Here is a 22,404-nt window from a genome sequence, read left to right as displayed (position 1 = left end):
CCGAAGGAAGTACCTGGGTGCACCGACGCTGGCCCTTGGTCTGGTGTGCCGTTTGCAAATATATATATTATTTTTTATTTGAAAGGCAGAGAGAGGGATCAGTCTTCTATCTTCTGATTCACTCCACAAATACCAGTAGCAGCCGGGGCCAGGCCAGGGACTCCAGGTCCCGTGCGTGGTGGCAGGACCTCGGGTACCTGGGCTGTCATTCCTGCTCCCCGGGCGCGTCGGCTGGGAGCTGGACTGGAAGTGGAGTAGCTGGGGCTCAAACCAGCACTGATCCGGGTGCTGGCGCTCTGGTAGTGACAGAACCACCGCCCGCAGCTCAGGCCCCCTGACTGCCTTTTTGAAGATGGCCACCCTGGTGTGCGTGCCTCAGCTGGCCTGGGTTTGAATTTCCCTTCGGCTGATGACCTGACCACCTTTCCCCGTGCTTGCTGGCCATCACTAGGGGCTGCATCAGCACCGTGAGCGCGTGACTGACAGGGCCACTCCCAGGCTGGACCCCAGAGCCGCCCGTCCACGCCAGGTCCCGTGCGGATGGTCCCATCCCTCAGGCGCCAGCCGCTGTGGTGCACTGCCTGTGGCCCGTCCACACGCGGGAGGCAGGAGGCAGTGATGGGCGCCGCTGTGACTCGGAGGAGCCTGGAGGATTGTGTGCCAGTCGCGCCGAGCACGGGCCCGTGGCTTCATGGCCAGGCCCAGGAAGGTGCTAACTGACGGACATGGGTTACCGTTCGGGGCCTGGGGGACATTCTGAAGCCCAGAGGGTTGCACAGCGGTGGATGCGCTGGAAGCCACAGGACTGCACCGTGAGTGCAGGAATTCAGGTCTTCGTGAATCACTCTCAATAAAGCTGCCATTCTTTAAAAGAATTTTTAAAAATTTACTGTGGTGGAAAGAACTTAGAAAAGGTGGGAGGGGCGAGGGGGGAGAGAGGGGAGGGCAGGGGAGAGACGGGCTTGAGGGAAGAACGCAGAAGGCCGGTGGCCAGGCTCTGCCTCGCCGGGGGAGCCCTAGGGAGCGCTGAGCGGTGTTGCTGGGGGGGGGTGTGTGTGGCTGCGCCTGGCACTCATGGGACCCGCACTGCAGACCTGCGTCAAGTTTGCTGTGGGCAGGGGTGGCGGCCTGCAGAGAAGGGGGCAGGTCTGGGCACTGGGCAGCCTGGGTCCTTTGGGCAGGTGGAGTCTGCAGGAGTGGAGGAAGTGGGAAAGGGGTGCCCTTCCTTGGCTAAATTATGGTGACCCAGGAATTCACATTTTTTTAAAGATTTATTTATTTGAAAGGCAGAGTTACAGGGGCCGGCTCTATGGTGTAGTGGGCAAAGCTGCTGCCTGCAGTGCTGGCATCCCATAGGGGCGCCAGTTTGAGTCCCGGCTGCTCCTCTTCTGATCCAGCTCTCTGCTGTGGCCTGGGAAGGCAGTAGAGGATGGCCCAAGTGCTGGGGCCCCTGCACCCGCGTGGGAGACCTGGAGGAAGCTCCTGGCTCCAGGCTCCGGATCAGTGCAGCTCCAGCTGTTGTGGCCATCTGGGGAGTGAACCAGCGGATGGAAGACCTCTCTCTCTCTCTCTAACTCTGCCTTTCAAATAAATAAATATTAAAAAAAGAAAAAGAAGAAAGGCAGAATTACAGAGGCAGAAAGAGAAAGACAGAGAGGTGGCTTCAACAGCCAGAGCTGAGCCAATCTGAAGCCAGGAGCCAGGAGCTTCCTCCGGGTCTCCCACGCGGGCGCAGGGGCCCCAGGACGTGGGCCATCCTCCACTGCTTTCCCAGGCTCAGCAGAGAGCTGGATCGGAAGTGGAGCAGCCGGGGTGTGACCGGTGCCCCCGTGGGATGCGGTGCTGCCTGTCTTCAGCGAAGCGTCAGTTGTCCCCCAGCTTGCGTTCTTGCTCCTCGCATGCACCTGTGTCCCATCAGAAGAGAAGCCCGCGCTCGGAGAGGAGCTGCGGCAGTCGGCGGGCACAGCGCGTCCAGGCTGGAGGCGCTACCCAGCCCCCCTTCCCGGCACACACGGGGGCAGCTATGCCCAGCAGTTGGCTCCATCGGCGGCTGCAGCTCCCGGGTGGGGGCACTCCGAGCACCTTCCCACCCGTGCTGAGGCTGGGTGCTGTGGAGAGCAGAGTGTGTCTTTGTGCCTTGTTCTTGGACACAGCTGAGCACTTCATTTTTTTTTAAAGATTATTTGTTGGGGCCAGCACTGTGGCGTAGCAGGTAAAGAGCGGGGCTGGCGCTGTGGTGTAGCGGGTAAAGCCGTTGCCTACAGTGCTGACATCCCATGTGGGCGCCGGTTCGAGTCCCGGCTGCTCCACTTCTGATCCAGCTCTCTGCTGTGGCCTGGGAAAGCAGTAGAAGATGGCCCAAGTCCTGGGCCCTGCACCCACGTGGGAGAACCGGGAGAAGCTCCTGGTTCCTGGCTTCGGATCAGCTCAGCTCCAGCCATTGTGGCCATTTGGGGAGTGAACCAGTGGATAGAAGCCCTCTCTCCCTCTCCCTCCCTCCTCCCCCTCTCCCCCTCCCTCTCCCCCTCTCCCTTTCCCTGTCTCCCTCTCTTCTTCTCCCTCTCTCCCTCTCCCTCTCCCTCTCTCTGTAACTTGTAAGTCTGCCTTTCAAATAAATAAACCTTTTTTTAAAAAAAGATTATTTATTTCTTTGAAAGGCAGAATGTTGGGGCCGGGTGGGGGGACAGCGGACTTCTGTCTGCTGGGTCACTCCCCAAATGAGCACAGTGGCCAGCACTGGGCCAGGCCCAAGCCAGGAGCCGGGAACTCCATTCAGGTCTCCCACGTGGGTGCAGGGACCCAGCACTTGGCCGTCTTCCACTGCTTTCCCAGGCCACAGCAGGGAGCGGGATCAGAAGTGGAGCAGCCGGGACTCAACAGTGCTCCTGGCATTGACGGCGGTGGCTTACCTCGCTGCACCACAACGCCAGCCCCCACTGTATGCCAGGCACTGTCTCGGAGCCTGGGACGCATCAGAGAACAAGACAGGAAGCCAGGTCCCCTCCCGCGTGGGGCTTCCATTCCAGAAAGCCAACCGGAAGTACAGGGAGCAGGGTGCGCACTGTCCCGGTGTGCCTGGGACGCAGGGCTTGGCGTGCTCCCCCGGGAAGGGCACCTGCCTCGCGGGCTTCCGAGGCCACAGTCTGGGGCTTAGTCGCTCTAACTTGAAGGCTGGAGTCGGCAGTGGACCAGGGAGGGAGGGGCGCCCTCTAGCGGCAGCGCGTCCGCACCGCAATTCCACGCATCCCCTGGGGGCCGGCGCCATGGCCCCCGGTCTCCCATCCCTGAGCGCTGGCCCGGGCTTCGGAGCCAGCAACCTGCTAATGTGCCTGGGAGAGCAGTGCCTGGGCCTGCCTCCACGGGGCAGATCAGGATGGAGTTTGTGGCTCCTGGCCCAGACCAGGCTGGAGGCGCTGCCCCTCCCTCTCTAGAGACTTTGAATTCAGTCAGAACACCCTTAGGTGCTCTGGGTTTTAGCCTCTGAGGCAGAACAGGGTTAACCAGGAAGCTGCACGTGCGAGCCGGCACAGGCTAGCCGGGCAGCAGTAGGCATCCGCCTGCCCTTCGACCCAGCCGCCCTGGAGTGAACACACACGGGGTGTGGGACACGGCTACGCCACGTCCATACCCAGAATTCAGCGCAGCCGGGACTGTCGGTGTGGGCTTCCTGTTGTCTGAAATCACTGAAAGTCCGAGACCCCCCACCTTCCCGAAAAGCACCTGCAAAGGTAGTGGGAGGATGGTAGGTGCCAGTGCCCACGTCTCATCGTGGCCGCTGGCCCAGGCTCAGAGCAGCAGGTGAGCGTCGAGGAGGGCAGGATTCCCGGTGTCTCCTGACTGCTGGGGGGCAGCCTTCCCGGGGCCCTGGCCAAGGGCGCCTCGGCCAGCTCTGGCCGGAGAACCTGGGCTTCCTGGAGAGCCTGCCACCCGCATGCGAGACCTGGATGGAGTTCACGGCTCCTGGCGTTGGCCATTGCAGGCATCGGAGGAGTGGGCCAGCGGAGAGGAGCTCTGTCTCTCTCTCAAATGCTTTTCCAAAATCAACACCCAACTCAGGACCAATCCAAGCTTGATCACCTCCTTTAACAGTTACGTTAGGCCTTAGCACTTCACATAGGAATTGTGGAGAGACGTAATTCAATTTATATATATATATATATGTATGTATTTGTTTGAAAGGTAGAGTATCAGAGAGAGAGAGAGCAAGAGAGAGAGAGAGCGCGTGCTCTTCCACCTGCTGGTTCACTCCCCAAATGGCCACAACAGCCAGGGCTGAAGCCAGGAGCCAGGAGCCTCTTCTGGGTCTCCCACGCAGGTGCAGGGGCCCAAGCACCTGCTCCATCTTCCGCTGCTTTCCCCGGCGTGTTATCAGGGAGCTGGATCAGAAGTGGAGCAGTCAGGATACAAACCGGTGCCAGTATGGGATGCCGACGGTGCCGGCGGTGGCTTCACCCCGGTCCCCAGGGAGACCCCCGGGGGAGACAGTTCAGTTCCCAGCAATGGCAGCAGTCGGGAGCCGAGGCCCCAGGACGTGGGCGTCCTGCCCAGCTGAGTCACTCGGCAGGGCCTGGTCGAGTGAGGATGCACCTGAGGGCCCTGACGCAGCACAGCCCGGGAAGCCGCGGGGACCACACGCGTGCCCTGGAGGTTGCTCCACGCTGGGCAACTCGGGCGCCCCACCGGCAGCTCCTCCCCTCTGCCCTACAGCCCTGTGGTTGGTGACAGGCCGCCCTGGCGTGGCATCTAGGTGACAGAGCAGCCGAATGTGGGAAGCCTGCTCGGCGGGCAGCTCTGGGTCTGCACGGGGGACTTGTGCCACGGAAGCACAGCAGTGCAAACAGCGGGGCCTCTGAGAAGCTTCCGGGGCGTCCCTGTGGCTGCCAGGGACCCCCGAGCCAGAGGGCTTCGTGGGAGGGTGGAGGACCTGCTCCCGAGCAGGACCCGTGTTTGTGCCTCTCACTCTGCAGCGCTGAGCACCACGGCGGGCAACGCACGAGCCCTGCCCCCGGGCGCCGCAGTCCAGGCGGGCAGTCACTGCCCTGGTCTTCCCGGGCGTCCACCCCTGAGTGGTGCGCAAAGCAGCGCTCGGGCGCACCCTGGTGGTCAGCTCGCGGAAGGGCCGCGAAGCCGGCGGCCGGTGTGGGGGCGGGGACGGTGCCTGCAAGGCTGACACTGCGTGGGACCTGCGCATCCTGATGTGCAGCGCCTGGGTTCAAGTCTCAGCTGCACTTCCAGCCCCAGCTCCGGCTACTGCACAGCCTGCAAGGCGGCGGACGCTGACCCAAGCACGGGGGTCCTGTACCAGGTGGGGGCCTGCACTGAGTTCCCAGCTCCGGGCTTCAGCCTGCCCCTTCCCGCTCTTGCGGGCATCTGGGGAGTGAATCAGTGGATGGGAGGTTGTCTGTCTGCCTGCCTGTCTGTCTCTCCCTCTAAGATAAATGAATAAAATTAAAAAGACACGGAAGTGCTGGCCCCCCAGGACCCGCGGCTGTGACCGTATTTGGAAGCAGGACCGGTGAGAGGAGAAGCTTGGGTGAATGATGTCATGGGGAGGACCCCGGTCCAGCATGGACAGTGTCTGCAGCACAGGGAACGATGGGGCACGGAGGGAAGAGGATGTGCAGACACGGGGAGCGGCCCCGCCCGCCCCAGCCAGACCTCCAGTCCCCAGAAGCCCCAGACAGGTCTCCCTGCGGGAGCGCTGATGACGCCCGGCCAAAGCATCCGAAGCCCGTCAGGGGAGGCGCCCTCTGGAATCTGCAAGCAACAGCAGACCCGGAACGGACATGCCCAGCACAGCCCACCCCCTGTTGCTGGGCAGCGGACGGACAGCCCTGGGGGCGAACTGTGGACTGGGCCCCGCGCACCCACCCAGACCTGCCTGCAGTGAGCCTGGAGGCCGTGGGTCAGGAAAGTGTCCGTTTATTCCAAAAAAAAAAAAAAAAAGAAAGAAAGAAAGTGCCAGGTAGCAGCGGCTCCCTCTGTCCTCACCGGGGCCAGTGTTGGAGAGAGGAGCGGGGAGAGGGGGCGGGAGCTGCTGAGGGGCTTCTGGTCCTGAACGGTTTGCCTTCCTCCCTCTGCGACCCCACCCCCACGGGCTCCACGTCAGAGGGAGGTGCAGTGGGGCTCGCGTGTGTGTGTGTGTGTGTGCGCGCCTGCACGTGTGTGCTTGGGTGTTGTCTGTTGGGGGCCAGGGAGACTCAATGGCGAGGTCCAGCTCGGGAAGCGTCGAGGGGGGATGGGCAGGCTCCACTCCCCCCAAGACCTCTCTGCGCTATGGCTTATTTGAGATAAGGGGTCCTGGCCCTGGGTCGGGCTGCCTGTGCTGAGCCAATGAGGTCTGGGGGCTGGGAGGCGGGATACCTGGGGCCCAGGCCGCAGAGAGCAAGGTGTGGGGCATACAAAAGCCAAAAGGCCCAGACCCCCAAATCCGGGGGCTGGAGAAAGCCGGGTGCACGGTGGGGTGCTGAGCAGGCGAGGGCCTGGGCGTGGTCAAGTCTCCTGGCTCCTCTGGGGCAGGGAGGTCACATGTGCCTGAATGCCCCCCAGGGGCCGGCCCCCAGGTCCCCGGAGGCCAGAGCGAGCACCCCAGGTCCTCAGTGTGGTGGGGCCCCGAGGCTCCCAACAGGACAAGATGAGCCACAGTGCCAGTAACTGGGGAAAGACGGGATGGGGGCGGGCGGCCCAGGAGAGGAAGAAAAGGCCCCCCACCTCGCCCAAGGGGCTGGGGAGGGGGGCGTGTAGCCCTTTGAGAGTGGGGGAGTGGCCGCCCTGGAGCATGGCTATGTACAGAGGGTGCGCTGGGTGATAGGGGCCCTGCGGCGTCAGGGAGAGGTGAGGCAGCACCCCGAGCCCCCAGGCACTGGCCGGGTCACTCGCTGCTCTCCGGGCGCTGCACCAGGCCAGGCCAACAGGAAGGCTCCGAGTGGGCTGTCAGCTGTCCGCCCCTCCCACAGGTCCAGGGTCTCTGAGGGGGGTGGTCCGAGCCTGTGAGCACTGAGCCGTGGGGTCACAGGGTGGGGCTCTGGGGACAAGGAGAGGTTGCTGGGTTGACCCTGTCACCGAACAGACGGCTGGGTGAGGGGCAGTGGTGGTATCTGGAAGGGCCTGGAGGTCCTCAGGGGGCCGTGGGAGGGGGCTGTCCAAGCATCCGGGCCTCCACCCAGGTCAGGAAGAGGCAGTGACATCATCAAGAAGGGCCAGAGTGGGAGTGATGTCATCAGAGGGGGACAGCTAGACCTGCCCCGTCCACTCAGGAATGGAGGGTGGGGTGTGTGCTGGTTCCCTGAAGGGAATGCCTGTAAGTGCCACACAGCCCCGGAGGATGGTGCAGACACAGCCTGTGAGATGCACGGCCCTGACGCCGGTCCCAGGAGCTGAGGGCGCGTGGTGGCAGCGGATCCTGCTATGAAGACATGAGGGAGTCATGGGTCTCAGCAGGTGGGGACACCATGGGTTCATGGGTCCTGGAACATAAAGACAGCCCAGTGTGACACTGATGGGGTGGATTCTGGGTGTGAACACAGCCCAGTGTGACAATGATGTGGGATGGATTCCAGGTGTGTAGACAGCTGTGTGACACTGATGGTGGGGTGGATTCTGGGTGTGAACACAGCCCAGTGTGACAATGATGTGGGATGGATTCCAGGTGTGTAGACAGCTGTGTGACACTGATGGTGGGGTGGATTCTGGGTGTGAAGACAGCTGTGTGACACTGATGGTGGGTAGATTCTGGGTGTGAACACAGCCTAGTGTGACACTGATGTGGGATGGATTCCGGGTGTGTAGACAGCTGTGTGACACTGATGGTGGGGTGGATTCTGGGTGTGAACACAGCCATGTGACACTGATGGTTGGGGTCGCCTCTGGGTGTGAGCACAGCCATGTGACACTGATGGTGGGGTGGATTCTGGTTGTGTAGACAGCTCAGTGTGACACTGATGGTAGGGTGGATTCTGGGTGTGAACACAGCCCAGTGTGACACTGATGGTGTGGTGGATTCTGGGTGTGTAGACAGCTCAGTGTGACACTGATGGTAGGGTCGACTCTGGGTGTGAAGACAGCCCAGTGTGACACTGATGGTGGGATGGATTCTGGGTGTGAACACAGCTCAGTGTGACACTGATGGTGGGGTGGATTCTGGGTGTGTAGACAGCCCAGTGTGACACTGATGGAGGGTGGATTCTGGGTGTGAACACAGCCCAGTGTGACACTGATGGAGGGTGGATTCTGGGTGTGAACACAGCCATGTTAAACTGATGGTTGGGGTGGATTCTGGGTGTGAACACAGCTGTGTGACAATGATGGTGGGGTGGAGTCTGGGTGTGAACACAGCCGTGTGACACTGATGGTTGGGATGGATTCTGGGTGTGAGCACAGCCGTGTGACACTGATGGTGGGGTGGATTCTGGGTGTGAGCACAGCCGTGTGACACTGATGGTGGGGTGGATTCTGGGTGTGAACACAGCTGTGTGACACTGATGGTGGGGTGGATTCTGGGTGTGAACACAGCTGTGTGACAATGATGGTGGGGTGGAGTCTGGGTGTGTAGACAGCCCAGTGTGACACTAATGGTTGGGGTGGATTCTGGGTGTGAACACAGCCCAGTGTGACACTGATGGAGGGTGGATTCTGGGTGTGAACACAGCCATGTTAAACTGATGGTGGGGTGGATTCTGGGTGTGAAGACAGCCCAGTGTGACACTGATGGTGGGGTGGAGTCTGGTTGTGTAGACAGCTCAGTATGACGCTGATGGTGGGGTGGATTCTGGGTGTGAACACAGCCCAGTGTGACACTGATGGAGGGTGGATTCTGGGTGTGAACACAGCCCAGTGTGACACTGATGGTTGGGGTCGCCTCTGGGTGTGAAGACAGCCCAGTGTGACACTGATGGGGTGGATTCTGGGTGTGAACACAGCCATGTGACACTGATGGTGGGTTGATTCTGGGTGTGAAGACAGCCCATTGTGACACTGATGGTGGATTCTGGGTGTGAAGACAGCTGTGTGACACTAATGGTTGGGGTGGATTCTGGGTGTGAACACAGCTATGTGACACTCATGGTGAGTGGATTCTGGGTGTGAACACAGCCATGTGACACTGATGGTGGGGTGGATTCTGGGTGTGAACACAGCCATGTGACACTGATGGAGGGTAGATTCTGGGTGTGAACACAGCCCAGTGTGACACTGATGGTGGGGTGGATTCTGGGTGTGAACACAGCTCAGTGTGACACTGATGGTGGGGTGGATTCTGGGTGTGAACACAGCCATGTGACACTGGTGGTTGGGGTGGATTCTGGGTGTGAAGACAGCCCAGAGTGACACTGATGGAGTGGATTCTGGGTGTGAACACAGCTGTGTGATACTGATGGTGGGGTGGATTCTGGGTGTGAACACAGCCCAGTGTGACACTGATGGAGGGTGGATTCTGGGTGTGAACATAGCTTGTGACACTGATGGTTTCCATGAGTCCTGGGTTGTGAAGACAGCAATGGTTGGTGTGGATTCTGGGAGGTGATGGCACCATGGCTATCATGGATCTCTGGAGACGATGTCGATGGCAGGTGTTCTGGGTCCTTGGGTGTGAAGACAGCCCAGTGTTACACCGATGGTTGAGGTGGATTCTGGGAGGTGATGACACCATTGACTCTCATGGGTCCCTAGAGATGATGTCGATGGCAGGGTTCACGTGTCCTGGGGGTGATGATGTCACTGGCTCTCAGGGACTGAATCCTGGACGATGATAACCCCATGGCTGAGGTGCATCCTGGGACATCAAAACACATGATTACAGAGGATCCTGGGAGGTGAGGACGCCATGAATATGGGGGATTATGGGAAACGGTGGTGTCATCTGTCCTACTGGGGCCTAGCAGAGAACACCCCCACAGGTGTAGAGGGCTCTGGGGAATGGCATCACTGGTCAAGGCACCGTCTACGAGGCGATGACAGCGCCAGCTGTGGTGCATTCTGGGTGATGGTGATGACATGGTGGCTGAGGGGAATCATGGGAAGCGATGACGTGTTGCTGTGGGAAATCTTGACAGCACCAGCTGTGGTGCATTCTGGGTGATGATGACACGGTGGCTGAGGGGAATCAGGGGAGGCGGTGACGTCCTTGGCTGTGGGAAATCTTGACAGCACCAGCTGTGGTGCATTCTGGGTGATGGTGATGACACGGTGGCTGAGGGGAATCATGGGAAGCGATGACGTGTTGCTGTGGGAAATCTTGACAGCACCAGCTGTGGTGCATTCTGGGTGATGATGACACGGTGGCTGAGGGGAATCAGGGGAGGCGGTGACGTCCTTGGCCGTGGGAAATCCTGGGGGTCTATGGTAAGCCCTGGAAGAGGAAGCCGCCGCAGTTGTGGGTCACAGGAATTCTGGGTAGTGACGTGGTTGGCACTTGACCGCAGGCGCTAGGCCACGGCGAGCGAGACACTGAGCGGCCCGGCCATGACATGGGTGGGGCCAACAGCAGGCACACCCCACCCTGCCCTGCCGAGGCTGGGGCCTTGCTGATGGAGCGGTGGCGTCTCTGGCAGGAAGAGGGGACCCCAGTTTGTCACTGCGGAGTCCCGGGACCCAGGAGCCCCACGGCAGCAGAGCCACCCCCCCGCCCCCCCCCCCCGTCATTGCACAGAGCAGCGCCTGAGGCCCAGGGGGCCTGGCTGTCACAGACTCTGCCCCGGGGGTGGCGTCGCAGCCCTGCCACCAGTAACCTCCAGGCAGACCACCACTCGGACCGAGCCCTCCGAGGGCGTCGGGCACCGGGCACTTCCTCAGGCCTGACGGCGACAGCGCCAGGGCACGGGGCTCGGAGCCCGTGGTGTCTGGAAGGGGCCTCCTCCCGACGTCTAAGGAGTGATACATCCCAGGAGGAGGCTCGGTGCATCCGATGACGTCACAGGGCAAGGCACCTTCTCTGGTGACGGCCTCGCAGGAGCGACGGTGTGGGAAGGAGGCGTCTCCTCCCGCGATCTGTCCCAGGAAAATGGCTTTGTCTGTAGCAGTGACGTCACAGGACACAGAAGAAAAGATTTTCCCTTGATGACAAGGATGACGTCACCGGGGCAGGGCTTGTCTCTGCTGTGACACCACGGGAAGGCGGTCTCTGCAGTGATGTCACACAACATGGGCGGGTCCTCCCGTGATGACATCACCGGGAACGGCCTTGGTTCAGTGATGTAATGGGGGAGGGGCTCCGCCCGCCGGGTTCAGGGAGGGCCTGGCTGGGGCCCAGCGCCCTGGGTTGTGGGAGCCCGAGTCCGGGGGCCCGGGGCTAGGGGCTGCCGCCCCCCAGCCCCTGCCCGGCCTCAGACCGTCACCTCGTTCTTGCTGGCCGTGCGCAGGTGCTGGGGCAGGTGGTGGCCGGGGATGAACTGCAGCTGCTCCAGGGTGCCCTGGCGCTGGAAAGGCGGCCTGCGGGCCAGCGTGCCCCCGCCCCCGCCGGCGTCCGCCATCCAGGCCGGCTGCGGCGAGCCGTGCAGCGCGTGGTGGTGGTGGGCGTGCAGGCCCGGCGGCGGCAGCCCGTGCAGCGGCGTGGGGGGCCCCCCGGGCCCCAGGAGCAGGTTGGAGTGCGAGGCGGCCAGGCTGGCGCGGGCGGTGGGCTCGGGGGGCAGCGCGGGGCTGCGCGGGGGCGACAGCAGGTGCTCGCGGCTCTGGCGCAGGGCCTCCGGCGAGGACAGGAGCAGGTGCTCCTGCGACACGAGGCGCGCGCGCGGCAGCGTGAACTCGTAGCGCGAGCCGCGGCCGTCGCCCAGCAGGTGCTCCTGGGACATGACGCGCCGCGGGTTGGGCGCGGGCGCCAGGCCCAGCTCCTCGGGGCCGCCCCAGCCGTCCGTGCGGTAGCCGCCCCCGGTGCCGGGCCGTCGAAGGGCGTGCAGCGGCAGCGTCCCGCGGGGCGCCTCCGCCAAGTGCCGGCGCTTCAGGTAAGCCTCGTCCAGGTCCTTCTCGGCTGCGGGGGACGGCAGAAGGCCAGAGAGGTGGGTGCCCGTCCGCCCGGCCGCTGCACCCGGGCCCGCTCGCCCTCCCGTGGACGCTGAATTGCAGTCAGAGCCAGCAGGCGGGCTACGCGGCCAAAATGCAGAGTCCCAGGCGCTGCGCTCAACGCTGGGGGCGGGGGGCTCCTCGTTGTTGCCTCTGAGCGACCCTTCTTTGGGGGAGTAGACCCCAGCTATCTGCTCTGGGGACCCCCGCCCCCGCCCTTCCCTCGGGCAGACTTGGTGCTGCGACCCCCAGGTCGGCTGTGAAGTGAGCTCTGTCAGCGCTGGGAATGGCGGGGAGCAGCAGGGAGCCGGCCGCTGCTGGGGCTTTCGGGTGGGGCGTGTGTGTGGCTGAAACGCCGCGGTTCCTTTTAGCACCCGAGGACGGGGCGGAGGGGGCGGGGCACGGGGTGTGCCCGGGCCAGAGGGGCTGTCCCTGCGGGGTTCTCCAGGCCACAGCACCCGAGGACGGGGCGGGGTGGGGGCGGGGGCACGGGGTGTGCCCGTGCAGGGGGGCTGCCCCTGCGGGCTTCTCCACTCCACAGCACCCGAGGACAGGGTGGAGGGGGCGGGGCCCAGGGTGTGCCCCTACAGGGTTCTCCAGGCCACAGCACCCGAGGGGGCGGAGGGGGCGGGGCACGGGGTGTGCCCCTACAGGGTTCTCCACTCCACAGCACCCGAGGACAGGGTGGAGGGGGCGGGGCACGGGGTGTGCCCGTGTGGAGGGGGCTGCCCCTGGGGTCCACGCCACATCCCGCTCCCAGGGCCTGGGTTCCAGCCCCAGCTCCACTGCTGGCCCAGCTTCCTGCCGGTGTGCGCCCTGCGAGGTGGCAGGCAGGCCTCCAGTGCTTGGGTCTGCGCCGCCCATACGGGCACCCGGACTGAGTTCCAGACTCCTGGGTTTGGCCTGGCCCAGCTCTGGCTGCTGCAGGCATTCGGGGAGTGAGCCAGTGCAAGGCAGATTTCTCTCTCTCTCTCTCTCTCTCTCTCTCTCTCTCTCCCTCTCTCAATATTTACTCATTTTATTTGAATTACAGAGGGAGATAGAGACAAGAGAGAGAGGTCTTCCACCCCCTGGCTCACTCCCCAAATGGCCTTAATGGCCAGAGCTGGGCTGATCCGAAGCCAGGAGCCAGGAGCTTCCTCTGGGTCTCCAATGTGGATGCAGAGGCCCAAGGACTTGGACCATGTTCTGCTGTGTCCCCAGGCACACTAGCAGGGAGCTGGATGGGAAGTGGAGCAGCCGGGACTTGAACCGGCGCCCATATGGGATGCTGGTGCTGCAGGTGTGCCACACGGCCAGCCCTCTCTTCTGCCCTTCAGACGCGATGAAGATAAACTGAAAGGTGTGAAAAAGTGCGTCTCCTGGGTCGTGATGGCAAAAGCATCGCTTGGTCCAGCTCTGAAGTCCTCCACAGCCACGGCTGGGCCTCGGGCTGGGTCGCAGGGGTTAGGTGAGGGACGGGCCCGGGGGACCCGGGTGTGGGGCGTGTGCTGGGATCACCAAGTGAGCCGGGATGTGCCCAGGGCAGCTGGCAGAGCTGAGACCGAGAGCATCCGAGGGCCTGGAGACACCACGCCTCTCTCTCTCTCTACACCTTAAATTCTGTTTCTAGGCCAGTGCCATGGCTCACTAGGCTAATCCTCCGCCTGCGGCGCAGGCACACCGGGTTCTAGTCCTGGTCGGGGCACCGGATTCTGTCCCGGTTGCCCCTCTTCCAGGCCAGCTCTCTGCTGTGGCCCAGGAGTGCAGTGGAGGATGGCCCAAGTGCTTGGGCCCTGCACCCCATGGGAGACCAGGAGAAGCACCTGGCTCCTGCCATCGGATCACTGCAGCGCACCGGCCACAGCGCACCAGCTGTGGCGGCCATTGGAGGGTGAACCAACGGCAAAGGAAGACCTTTCTCTCTGTCTCTCTCTCTCACTGTCCACTCTGCCTTTCCAAAAAAAAAAAAAAAATATTCTGTTTCTATTAACTGCCAAGGTCAAGTGCTGATGCATGTCTTAAAGAGGCAGAACCAGGAACTTGGCATTTAAAAAATGCCCCCAGGTGATTCTGAGAAAAACCCCAGCGAGAATCTAGGCCTTCGGCGGGCTCCGGGGCCCCGTCCACGGTCCTGACCCCCCACCCCCACCCCCGCCGTGCTCCAGGGACTCACCCAGCCTCTTGAGCGAGGAGTAGCGGCTCAGCTCCGACTTCACGGCCGCCTCGTAGGACGGGGGCAGGTGCGACAGGTTGTGGAAGGAGCGGGAGCAGGACAGCGTGGAATAGTGCAAAGAGGGGCTGGGCGGAGGCACGGCCCGCCAGTCTGTGGGGGCACACGGGTCAGCCCCGCCCCCACTGCACACCAGCCACCTGGCCCCCCGCCCGCCTCCCTCGGACCCAGGAGTCAGACCCCACCTCCTCCCTCAGACCCAGGAGTCAGACCCCACCTCCTCCCTCAGACCCAGGAGTCAGACCCCACCTCCTCCCTCAGACCCAGTGGTGCAGGCCCCAACTCCTCCCTCAGACCCAGGAGTCAGACCCCACCTCCTCCCTCAGACCCAGGGGTCAGACCCCACCTCCTCCCTCAGACCCAGGAGTCAGACCCCACCTCCTCCCTCAGACCCAGGAGTCAGACCCCACCTCCTCCCTCAGACCCAGGGGTCAGACCCCACCTCCTCCCTCAGACCCAGGGGTCAGACCCCACCTCCTCCCTCAGACCCAGGGTCCATGCCCCAGCCCCTCCTCCCTCAGACCCAGGGGTCCAGGCCCACCTCCTCCCTCAGACCCAGGAGTGCAGGCCCCACCTCCTCTCTCAGACCAGGAGTCAGACCCCACCTCCTCCCTCAGACCAGGAGTCAGACCCCACCTCCTCCCTCAGACCCAGGAGTCAGACCCCACCTCCTCTCTCAGACCCAGGGGTCCAGGCCCCACTTCCTCCCTCAGACCCAGGAGTCAGACTCCACCTCCTCCCTCAGACCCAGGGGTCAGACCCCACCTCCTCCCTCAGACCCAGGAGTCAGACCCCACCTCCTCTCTCAGACCCAGGAGTGCAGGCCCCACTTCCTCCTTCAGACCCAGGAGTCAGACCCCACCTCCTCCCTCAGACCCAGGGGTCCAGGCCCCACTTCCTCCCTCAGACCCAGGAGTCAGACCCCACCTCCTCCCTCAGACCCAGGAGTCAGACCCCACCTCCTCTCTCAGACCCAGGAGTGCAGGCCCCACTTCCTCCTTCAGACCCAGGAGTCAGACCCCACCTCCTCCCTCAGACCCAGGGGTCCAGGCCCCACTTCCTCCCTCAGACCCAGGAGTCAGACCCCACCTCCTCCCTCAGACCCAGGAGTCAGACCCCACCTCCTCCCTCAGACCCAGGAATCAGACCCCACCTCCTCTCTCAGATCCAGAAGTGCAGGCCCTACCTCCTTCCTCAGACCCAGGGCCCATATCCCAGCCCCTCCTCCCTCAGACCCAGTGGTCAAGGCCTCACCTCCTCCCTCAGACTCAGAAATGCAGCCCCAGTCCCTCCTCCCTCAGACCCAGGGGTGCAGCCCCAGCCCCTCTTCCCTCAGACCCAGGAGTCCAGGCCCCAGCCCCTCCTCCCTCAGACCCAGTGGTGCAGGCCCAGCCCTCCTCCCCCAGACCCAGGAGTGCAGGCCCCACCTCCTCCCTCAGACCCAGCGGCCCCCAGCCCTCCTCCCTCAGACCCGGGGTGCTAGAACGCGGCCTTGCAGTCCCTGCGGACTCCAGCAGGGGGCAGTTGTTTCCCTGGTGGGTGCGAGGCTGGGCTGCTCCCACTGCAGCTTCCTGCCGGTGCAGACCCCAGCGGCTGCGGGCTCTGGGGCGAGTGGCCCGGAGCGCTCTGTCTCCCTCCCGCAAGGCTGCGTCCCAGGACGGGGCACTGGCATCGGCAGCACCAGCGCCTGGCCGTGCATCCGCCCCAGCCTGGGGACCCCGAGGCCGTCTTGCCGGCCCCGGCACCTGGCCGGGGCGGCCGGAACGCGGGTGGAGAGCGGGGAAGGAGCCTCGCTCCCTGCCCGTACCCAGCGTGGCGGCGTGGTGCGTGGGGCCGCTGACGCTGAGGTGCAGCTAGCTGTGCGGGTTACCTGGGGGACCGAGAAGGGAGGGGGCGTCACGCGGCCGCCCCGGCCTCTCGGAAGGGCCCTGGTCCCCACGTACTGAGGCTGGGCCTCCAAGGAATGGCTCATGCGAGATAGGGGCGCGCCCCACAGCCCCCACGATGCACCCCACGCCCCAGGCCGGACACTGGGGTCTCCCTCTCCACACGCGTCTACAAGGCCCTTCCCCTCCTGACCCCGGGTCTCTGCCCTGGCCGGGCTCCCCCTCCAGGGTCAGGGATCCAGACTCTGGCCGTCCTGACAGCCTGTCCCACAATCAGCCGCACCCCAGTAGCCGTCGCCTCCTCCCCTGGGTCGCCGTCACCCACGGGATGGAGTCAGGCCGGGAGACGACCACATCTCGTCCCTCCCCGGGGCCGAGCGTGGCCACAGGGCCTTTGCACAGGCGTTTATGCTGTCCCTCACCCCCACGGACAGTCAGCTTCTCCCTCCACCCCTGACCCGCCCAGGGCCCGCCCCCAGCGGCCTCTGAGCCTCTCTCAGCGCTGGGCTGTCAGAGCCGGCTCCTCCACCTGCCTCTGACCATGCTGCTCCCCGGCTGCAGACCCCACCCTGGCTCTCCACCGCCCCTCTCAGGATCCTTCCTCCCCGCCCCCAGCCCCAGGAATGCCCCCCGGGCTTCTGCTCAAGCTCCCCTTCCCAGGGATGCCCACCTCGGCCCCCAAGCAGAGAAGGCCTTGCCCACCTGCCCCAGGGCTGCTGTACGGCTGCGCCCCAGGTACGCGCGGCGCCCGCCCAGGGGTCCGCTAGAGGGCAGGGAGGGGGGCCTCACTCAACTCGGAACTCCTGTCCCCTCCCCCGCCGCCCAGAACAGGTCCTGGCCGTGCGTGGACACAGCACGGAGGGGGCGGGGCCATCCGTGGGTGGGCGGGGCCTCACGGCGAGGGGCGTGGCCGCCGCGCCCCACTCACCGAGGTTGGAGGGCTTCACGGTGTTGTAGAGGTTCTTGGGCGTCCTGGGGGGCATGCTGTCGGGAACCCCGATTCCCGGGGTCAGGGAGCTGCTTCGGGCCCGATCCGGGCGGGCCCCGGGCCCCGCCTGGTGCCGCAGGATGTCCACCAGAGCCCTGGAGAGGGCAGAGGGGCGGTCAGCGGCCCCGTCTGTCCCGGGTCTCTGCCTTGGGGGCGACTCCGGCCCTCAGGTCCGCTGGCTGCGGTGGCCACGCCCCTCTCGCAGTGTCGGGGCTCACTTTCGGCACGGGGCGCCTCTCTGCGGGTCACGGCGGCCCGGCTCGCCCTGGCCCTGCGCCCCGGTTCCCGTCACTTTGCGCGCAGGCACCGGGGTCACCTCAGCCCCCTCACTGGCCTCGCGTCTCCCAGCTCCCCGCCGAGCTGGGAAACCCGGCCCTGCCCGCAAACTGCCGCCTCAGGGCCCCCGCGCGCGCCGGCCGTTCCCGCAGCCCCCGGCTGCCGCCCGCCCGCCTCTTCCTCCCCGCACCCGTACCTGTTTGTCTGCTTCGTGACTCCGCCGCTAACATTTTGTGAGCACTGGGCGAGCACTCTGCAAGAATCCACGCGGTTCCTCCGCGTTACGACCCGCACGACGGCTACTGGCCCGCCCGCCCCGCTCCCGGCCCCGCAAGCGCTCGGGAGCCGGCTGCGGGAGGAGTGACGGCCCCGCCCCGCTTCCAGGCTTTCGCTCCCGCCCTCCCCCGACGGCCCCGGGCCCCACGCGAGAAAGGCACACGCACCTGGGCACGTTGAGCTCCCGGTGCGCCCTGGGCGCACGCGACGCCTTGCTGAAGGCCACTTTGGCGCCGACGCCCACGGCCAGGGCGAAGCTGATGACCCCGCACACCACGTAGGCCGTGCTGCCGCCGGGGCCCTCGCCCCCGCGCACGCCCGCGCCCCCCGTGCGGCCCCCTTCCAGCCAGCCGGCCTGGCCGGGCCCCGGCCCCCCGCCCGCGCCGCCGGCGCCGCCCGCGCCCCCGGCCAGCGGCGGCGGCGTGGTGGCCCAGCGCGGCGTGTCGTAGTTGGAGCAGGAGGCCTGCGCCAGCCGCATGTGGCGGTGCTCGCAGCAGAAGCGGTAGTGGCAGGTGCCGCAGCAGAAGCGGTAGGAGCCGGTGCTGCAGTTGAAGGTGGCGTCGTACTGGCCCATGACGTCGTAGTAGCCGTGGCACAGCTCGGCCGGAGGGGGCGCCCGGGCCGCCGCGCCCGGGCCGCCCGCGGGGCTGCTCCTCGTGCCGTTGGCGCCCGCCGCGGCCCCGCCGCCCGTCAGCGCACCGGTCAGGCGTCGCAGGTGCGCCAGCAGCGCGGGCAGCGGGCCCGGCGGGGCGGGGCTGGTGCCGTTGGACGGGCGCGCCCCGGCCTGGCCGGCGGCGGAGGCCAGGAGCGCCAGGGTCCCGAGGAGCAGCAGGGCCGGCATGGCGCGTGCAGGAGGCCGCCGGACGGGGCCGCCAGGCTGGGGGAGCGACGTGGCCATGGGAGCCGGGGCAGGCAGCAAGGCGAGCGATGGGCCGAGGGGGCAGCGTCGGAGGGCGCTGCAGTCGTCCAGGGCGCACAAGCGTTGGCGAGGACACGGAGCAGGGGAGGCGTGAGAGACGAGCGGGATCCGAGGGCGGGAAGGAAGGCAGGCGGGGGTGGGGGGCGGTCGGGGAGACGGGGAGGAGAGAGAGGGAGAGAGAGAGATCCAAGTTGAGAGCCGGAGTCTACACCTGCCGGGCTGGGACCCGGTCTGGCCGTGCTGTGGGGGTCCTCCAGGGGTGGGGTGGGGGCAACCGGGCGCTGGACAGCGCCCACGGGATGCAGGAGCTCTCACACTGACCCTGTTGTGACACGCCGCCCCCCTCGCCTGCTGGCTTCCACCCCTGCGGTCCTCAGTCCCCGCTCCTCTCTAGAGTTGGGGGTTGGAGGGTCCCGGTTCTCGGCCTCTCACACACGACCCCCTCTCACAGCCAGGTCTCCCGAGTCTCCACGCGCGGATCTCCCCGAGCCACCCCCCCGTGCCTCAGTCTCCCCATCTGTCAGTGGGGGGAGGCTGAGTGACCATGCATAAGCAGTGCCCGGGGTGGGGCACCGCCGTGTTGGGGAGGGGGCTTGGAAACGCTCCTGGGCGGTGCTGGCTGCCTTTTGATCCTGACAAGTGCAGAGGGCAGACCCGGCGGAGCGTCCCGCTGTTTCTATAGCAACCATCCGCCCAGACGTCTCTTGCCGCGCCCCCCAGTGGACACAGCCGCGCCGGCAGCCCTGGGAGAGGGGCCACAGCTCAGTGACTCCGTGCTGGCTCTGGAGTGGCCGCTGCCCCAGGCCCCACTGTCCCTTCTGCAGGATCCCTGAGGGCTGCCCGGAGGTCCACGCCAGCCAGCCACGGAGGCAGGAAGCCACTGGCGGTGGCCTGGAGCTGGGGGAGGACACATGGGGGCTGCTGCTCGGGGGCTTGGAGCTTCCTTTTGGGGGGTGGTGAGAATGCTCTGGAACTGCGTGGCGGGGCGGTGGTTCTACATGGTGAAAGTACCGACGCGGCGAAGCTCTAGCCCAGGGCAGCTCTGACCGCTGCAGGCATTGGTGGCGTGAACCAGCGGACCTCTGTCTCCCAAATAGACACATTGAGTCAATGATATTGAAGCAGCCAGCTGATGGACGCTGCCTGGGGCTCCCAGCCTGGGGTCCAGCCCCAGCTCCGCCCCTGGCTCGGTGGTGGCTCAAGTACTTAGGTCGCTGCCACTCACACCGGAGACCGGAAGGAGCTCCCGGCTCCTGGCTGGCCTGGGCCTGGCCATTGTGGGCAGGAGTGCGTGTGTGTGGCCATGTTGTGTGTCCTGCCCTCCTGGTGGAGGTGTTTCTGTCAGTGCTGTTCCCGGTGGAGCTGCAGTGCTGGGCACACAGTAGGTGCTCAATAAGTGCTTGTTGCATGGGTGCGTGCTGAAAGGAGGGTGGCGGTGGGTTTTTCTGCCTCTCGCTCCATGGTTTGCCTGAGCCCCACGGTGCCCAAGGAATTGGACTGGGCTTTGCCCAGGTGCCTCCAGGCGCTGCTACGTGAACGCGGATGGCCCCGCCCACAGGGAGCGCGGTGAGATGCCCCCCACAGCAACACCCTTTCTAATTCGGATTCCTTCATTTGTCGTGGCTGCCATGTACAGCCGGGCAGGTTCTGCACTGCACAAGGGGGTCTGTCTGGGGGGCTGGAGTCCTGCTGGGCTCTCTCCTCCCTGAGGTGTGGGCCATGCACCTGCCAGGCCACAGCCACGGGGAGCTGACGGGGCCAGGACGCACTCCGAATTCCATGCCAACAGGACCCTGCTGTGCATGCACCTGGGAGACCCGACAGCCCCAGTGGGGACGAGGAGCCGTGGCAGGGCCCCCAAGCCCAGCGGCACAGCCACACACAGCCTGGTCACAGGCGAGAGGCCGTGGACAGTGGCTTGTCCACTCTCGAGGCTGTAATGGGACCCGCTCCTTTGCCTCACGAAGAGCTGTGCCCAGACGCGGGACACCCAGACACACCTACGAGGACACACCTGCGGCTCCCCCTCCCACCTGCACGCACACAGCCACGGCTCTCTGCACCTCTCCCCCGGGGATCGGGCAAAGCTCAGGACCCAGCCAGGGAGCCGGCCACCCGGCTGCACGTGGACGCCCCTGCCCACTTCTGGCTCCACCCCTGTGTGCCCTGTCCACCCCAGCTCAGCGCTGAGACACATGGAGTGGGGGGCCCTGCCCAGCTCTGGCACCCCCACCCCCACCTCTGCCAGCTGGGGGCAGAGCCAGGCCTGGGGGGGCTAGCAGAGAGTGGCAGCAGGTGGGGTGCTGGGGTGCATGTGGGGTGCTCAGAGTCCCCGAGAGAGCCAGATACTGAGAACAGAGGCCCAGGGCGAGGGAGACAGAGACCCTGAGAACGGGGGGGGGGGGAGATACGAGGCCAAGAGTGAGGGGCTGGAACCCAGGAGGGGCTGGACACCCACAAGCAGGCTGGGGAGACCGGTGGTGATGGTGGTGGTGGGAGACGGACACTCAGAGGGGGTGCAGGGGCCCACGGAGGGAGACAGAGACAGACCAAGAACCAGTCTCAGTCCCTGGGGTCCCGCCAGGGGTGGGGGTGGGGCTGGGGAGCAGAGCGAGTAGGGGAGAGGTCCAAAAGCAAAGGGGGCTCCCGGGAGCCTCTGGGGCCAGCGAGGAGGGGGGGTGCGGACGCCGAAGGCAGGTGCGTGGAGAGCGGAGGAGGAAGGGGCGGGCCCGGGGGTGGCGGCACGTGGAGATGCGGAGGCCGCTGCCCCGGGCTGGCAGGGGAGAGGCGGGGACGCGCGAGGGAGGTGGACCCAGCCCGGTGCCCCGCGCCCCCGCCAGGCCGGCGCGTGCCTCCCCAGGCCACCTGCCCGGAGCCCTGGCCGCGTGTTCGTGCCCCCGCGCGGCCGAGCCTCGGTCTCTCCCTCGTCTCTCCGCGCCGCCCCCCCCAACCCCGAGTCTCTGCCTCGAGCCTGCACCTGCGGGTCTCTAGCGCTCCGAGTCTCCCCTCACCCCGCGCGGACCCCCGCCCCCTGCCCGGCCCCCTCTCGCTCCGCCCGGTGGGGGCGGGGGCGCTGCGGCGGGAGCTGCGTGTTCCCAGCGCAAAATAGACTCCCGTTGCCATGGCGACTCGAGAGCGGCCTCCGAGACGCGGTGCTGCGGACTGGGGGGCGACACCTGCTTCCGGAAGGCGGGGGCCGGGGGCGCCGACGCCCGATCCCAGGGGCTCCCGGAGCAGGGGGTGCAGGGAACCGCTACGCCGAGGCCGGGGACCGGGCTCCCGGGGGCGTGCTGGCTGGGGGCGCCGACACCTGCATCCCCAGGGGATTCGCTTCGGCTTAGGCCGCCGAAGCTGGGAGGGGGCGATGGCTGAGAATCCCGGGCGGCTGTGAATGGGGGGGTCCTAGGGCCCCAACTCCCAGACCTCCAAGGGGGGCTGCAGAATTCTCGGGGCCCCGAGAGGGCCCGCGGACCCTGCCTCTTAGGGGGGCAGAGACCCCCGCTCAGCAGCAACTGTCCGTCCGTCCATCCACCCGCTTCCTCCCCGCCCCCCTGCCTCAGTTTCCCCTCTGCACCGGGGTGCGGTCGCGCTCACCTCGCTTTCCGGATGCGGGGCGCCGGCGGCGAAGGCGTGGGGGCCGCAGGAGCGCGTCTGCGAGCCCGCGGGGCTGGGCGCGCGCGCGCCGGTGGGGGCGGCCGGCGGCGGCTGGGGCGACCCCGGCCGGCGGCGCTCCCCGTGCAGATGCGCGCTGGCGTCCGTGCAGATGTGGCCGCGGCCAGCCCTCGCCCTCGCCTGGCGCCGGCTTGCAGCTCCGACGAGGCACCGCCCCCTCCCCACCTGCTGGGGACCCCTCTTT

General features: G+C 65.7%; 1 protein-coding gene across 2 annotated transcripts; it reads right to left on the bottom strand.

The window, feature by feature from the left end:
- Positions 1-9,056: 9,056 nt before the first annotated feature.
- On the bottom strand, positions 9,057-22,391 carry SHISA7 (shisa family member 7). Of its 2 annotated transcripts, XM_051842218.2 has the most exons (6): positions 22,143-22,391; positions 17,797-18,506; positions 17,550-17,606; positions 17,018-17,172; positions 14,147-14,296; positions 9,057-11,959 (listed from the first exon to the last, which is right to left on the bottom strand). In XM_051842218.2, the coding sequence occupies exons 2-6, from the start codon at positions 18,468-18,470 to the stop codon at positions 11,319-11,321; spliced, it is 1,677 nt and encodes a 558-aa protein (XP_051698178.1). In that variant the 5' UTR covers positions 18,471-18,506; positions 22,143-22,391; the 3' UTR covers positions 9,057-11,318. The 2 variants fall into 2 exon arrangements, with proteins under 2 accessions (XP_051698178.1, XP_051698177.1); XM_051842217.2 differs by lacking the exon at positions 22,143-22,391 and having other exon boundaries at positions 17,797-18,669.
- Positions 22,392-22,404: the final 13 nt, after the last annotated feature.

Source organism: Oryctolagus cuniculus, chromosome 18 (assembly GCF_964237555.1).
Source record: "Oryctolagus cuniculus chromosome 18, mOryCun1.1, whole genome shotgun sequence".
Lineage (NCBI taxonomy): Eukaryota > Metazoa > Chordata > Mammalia > Lagomorpha > Leporidae > Oryctolagus > Oryctolagus cuniculus.
The sequence above is the reverse complement of the archived record's forward strand: the minus strand, read 5'-3'. Positions and strand labels throughout refer to the sequence as shown.

Coding starts and splice junctions, on each gene's coding strand:
- SHISA7 (XM_051842217.2), bottom strand. CDS start 18,527: ATGGCCACGTCGCTCCCCCAGCCTGGCGGCCCCGTCCGGCGGCCTCCT. Junction 17,607..17,796: donor CGGGAGCTCAACGTGCCCAG/GTGCGTGTGCCT, acceptor GGATTCTTGCAG/AGTGCTCGCCCAGTGCTCAC. Junction 17,173..17,549: donor GTCACGAAGCAGACAAACAG/GTACGGGTGCGG, acceptor TGCCCTCTCCAG/GGCTCTGGTGGACATCCTGC.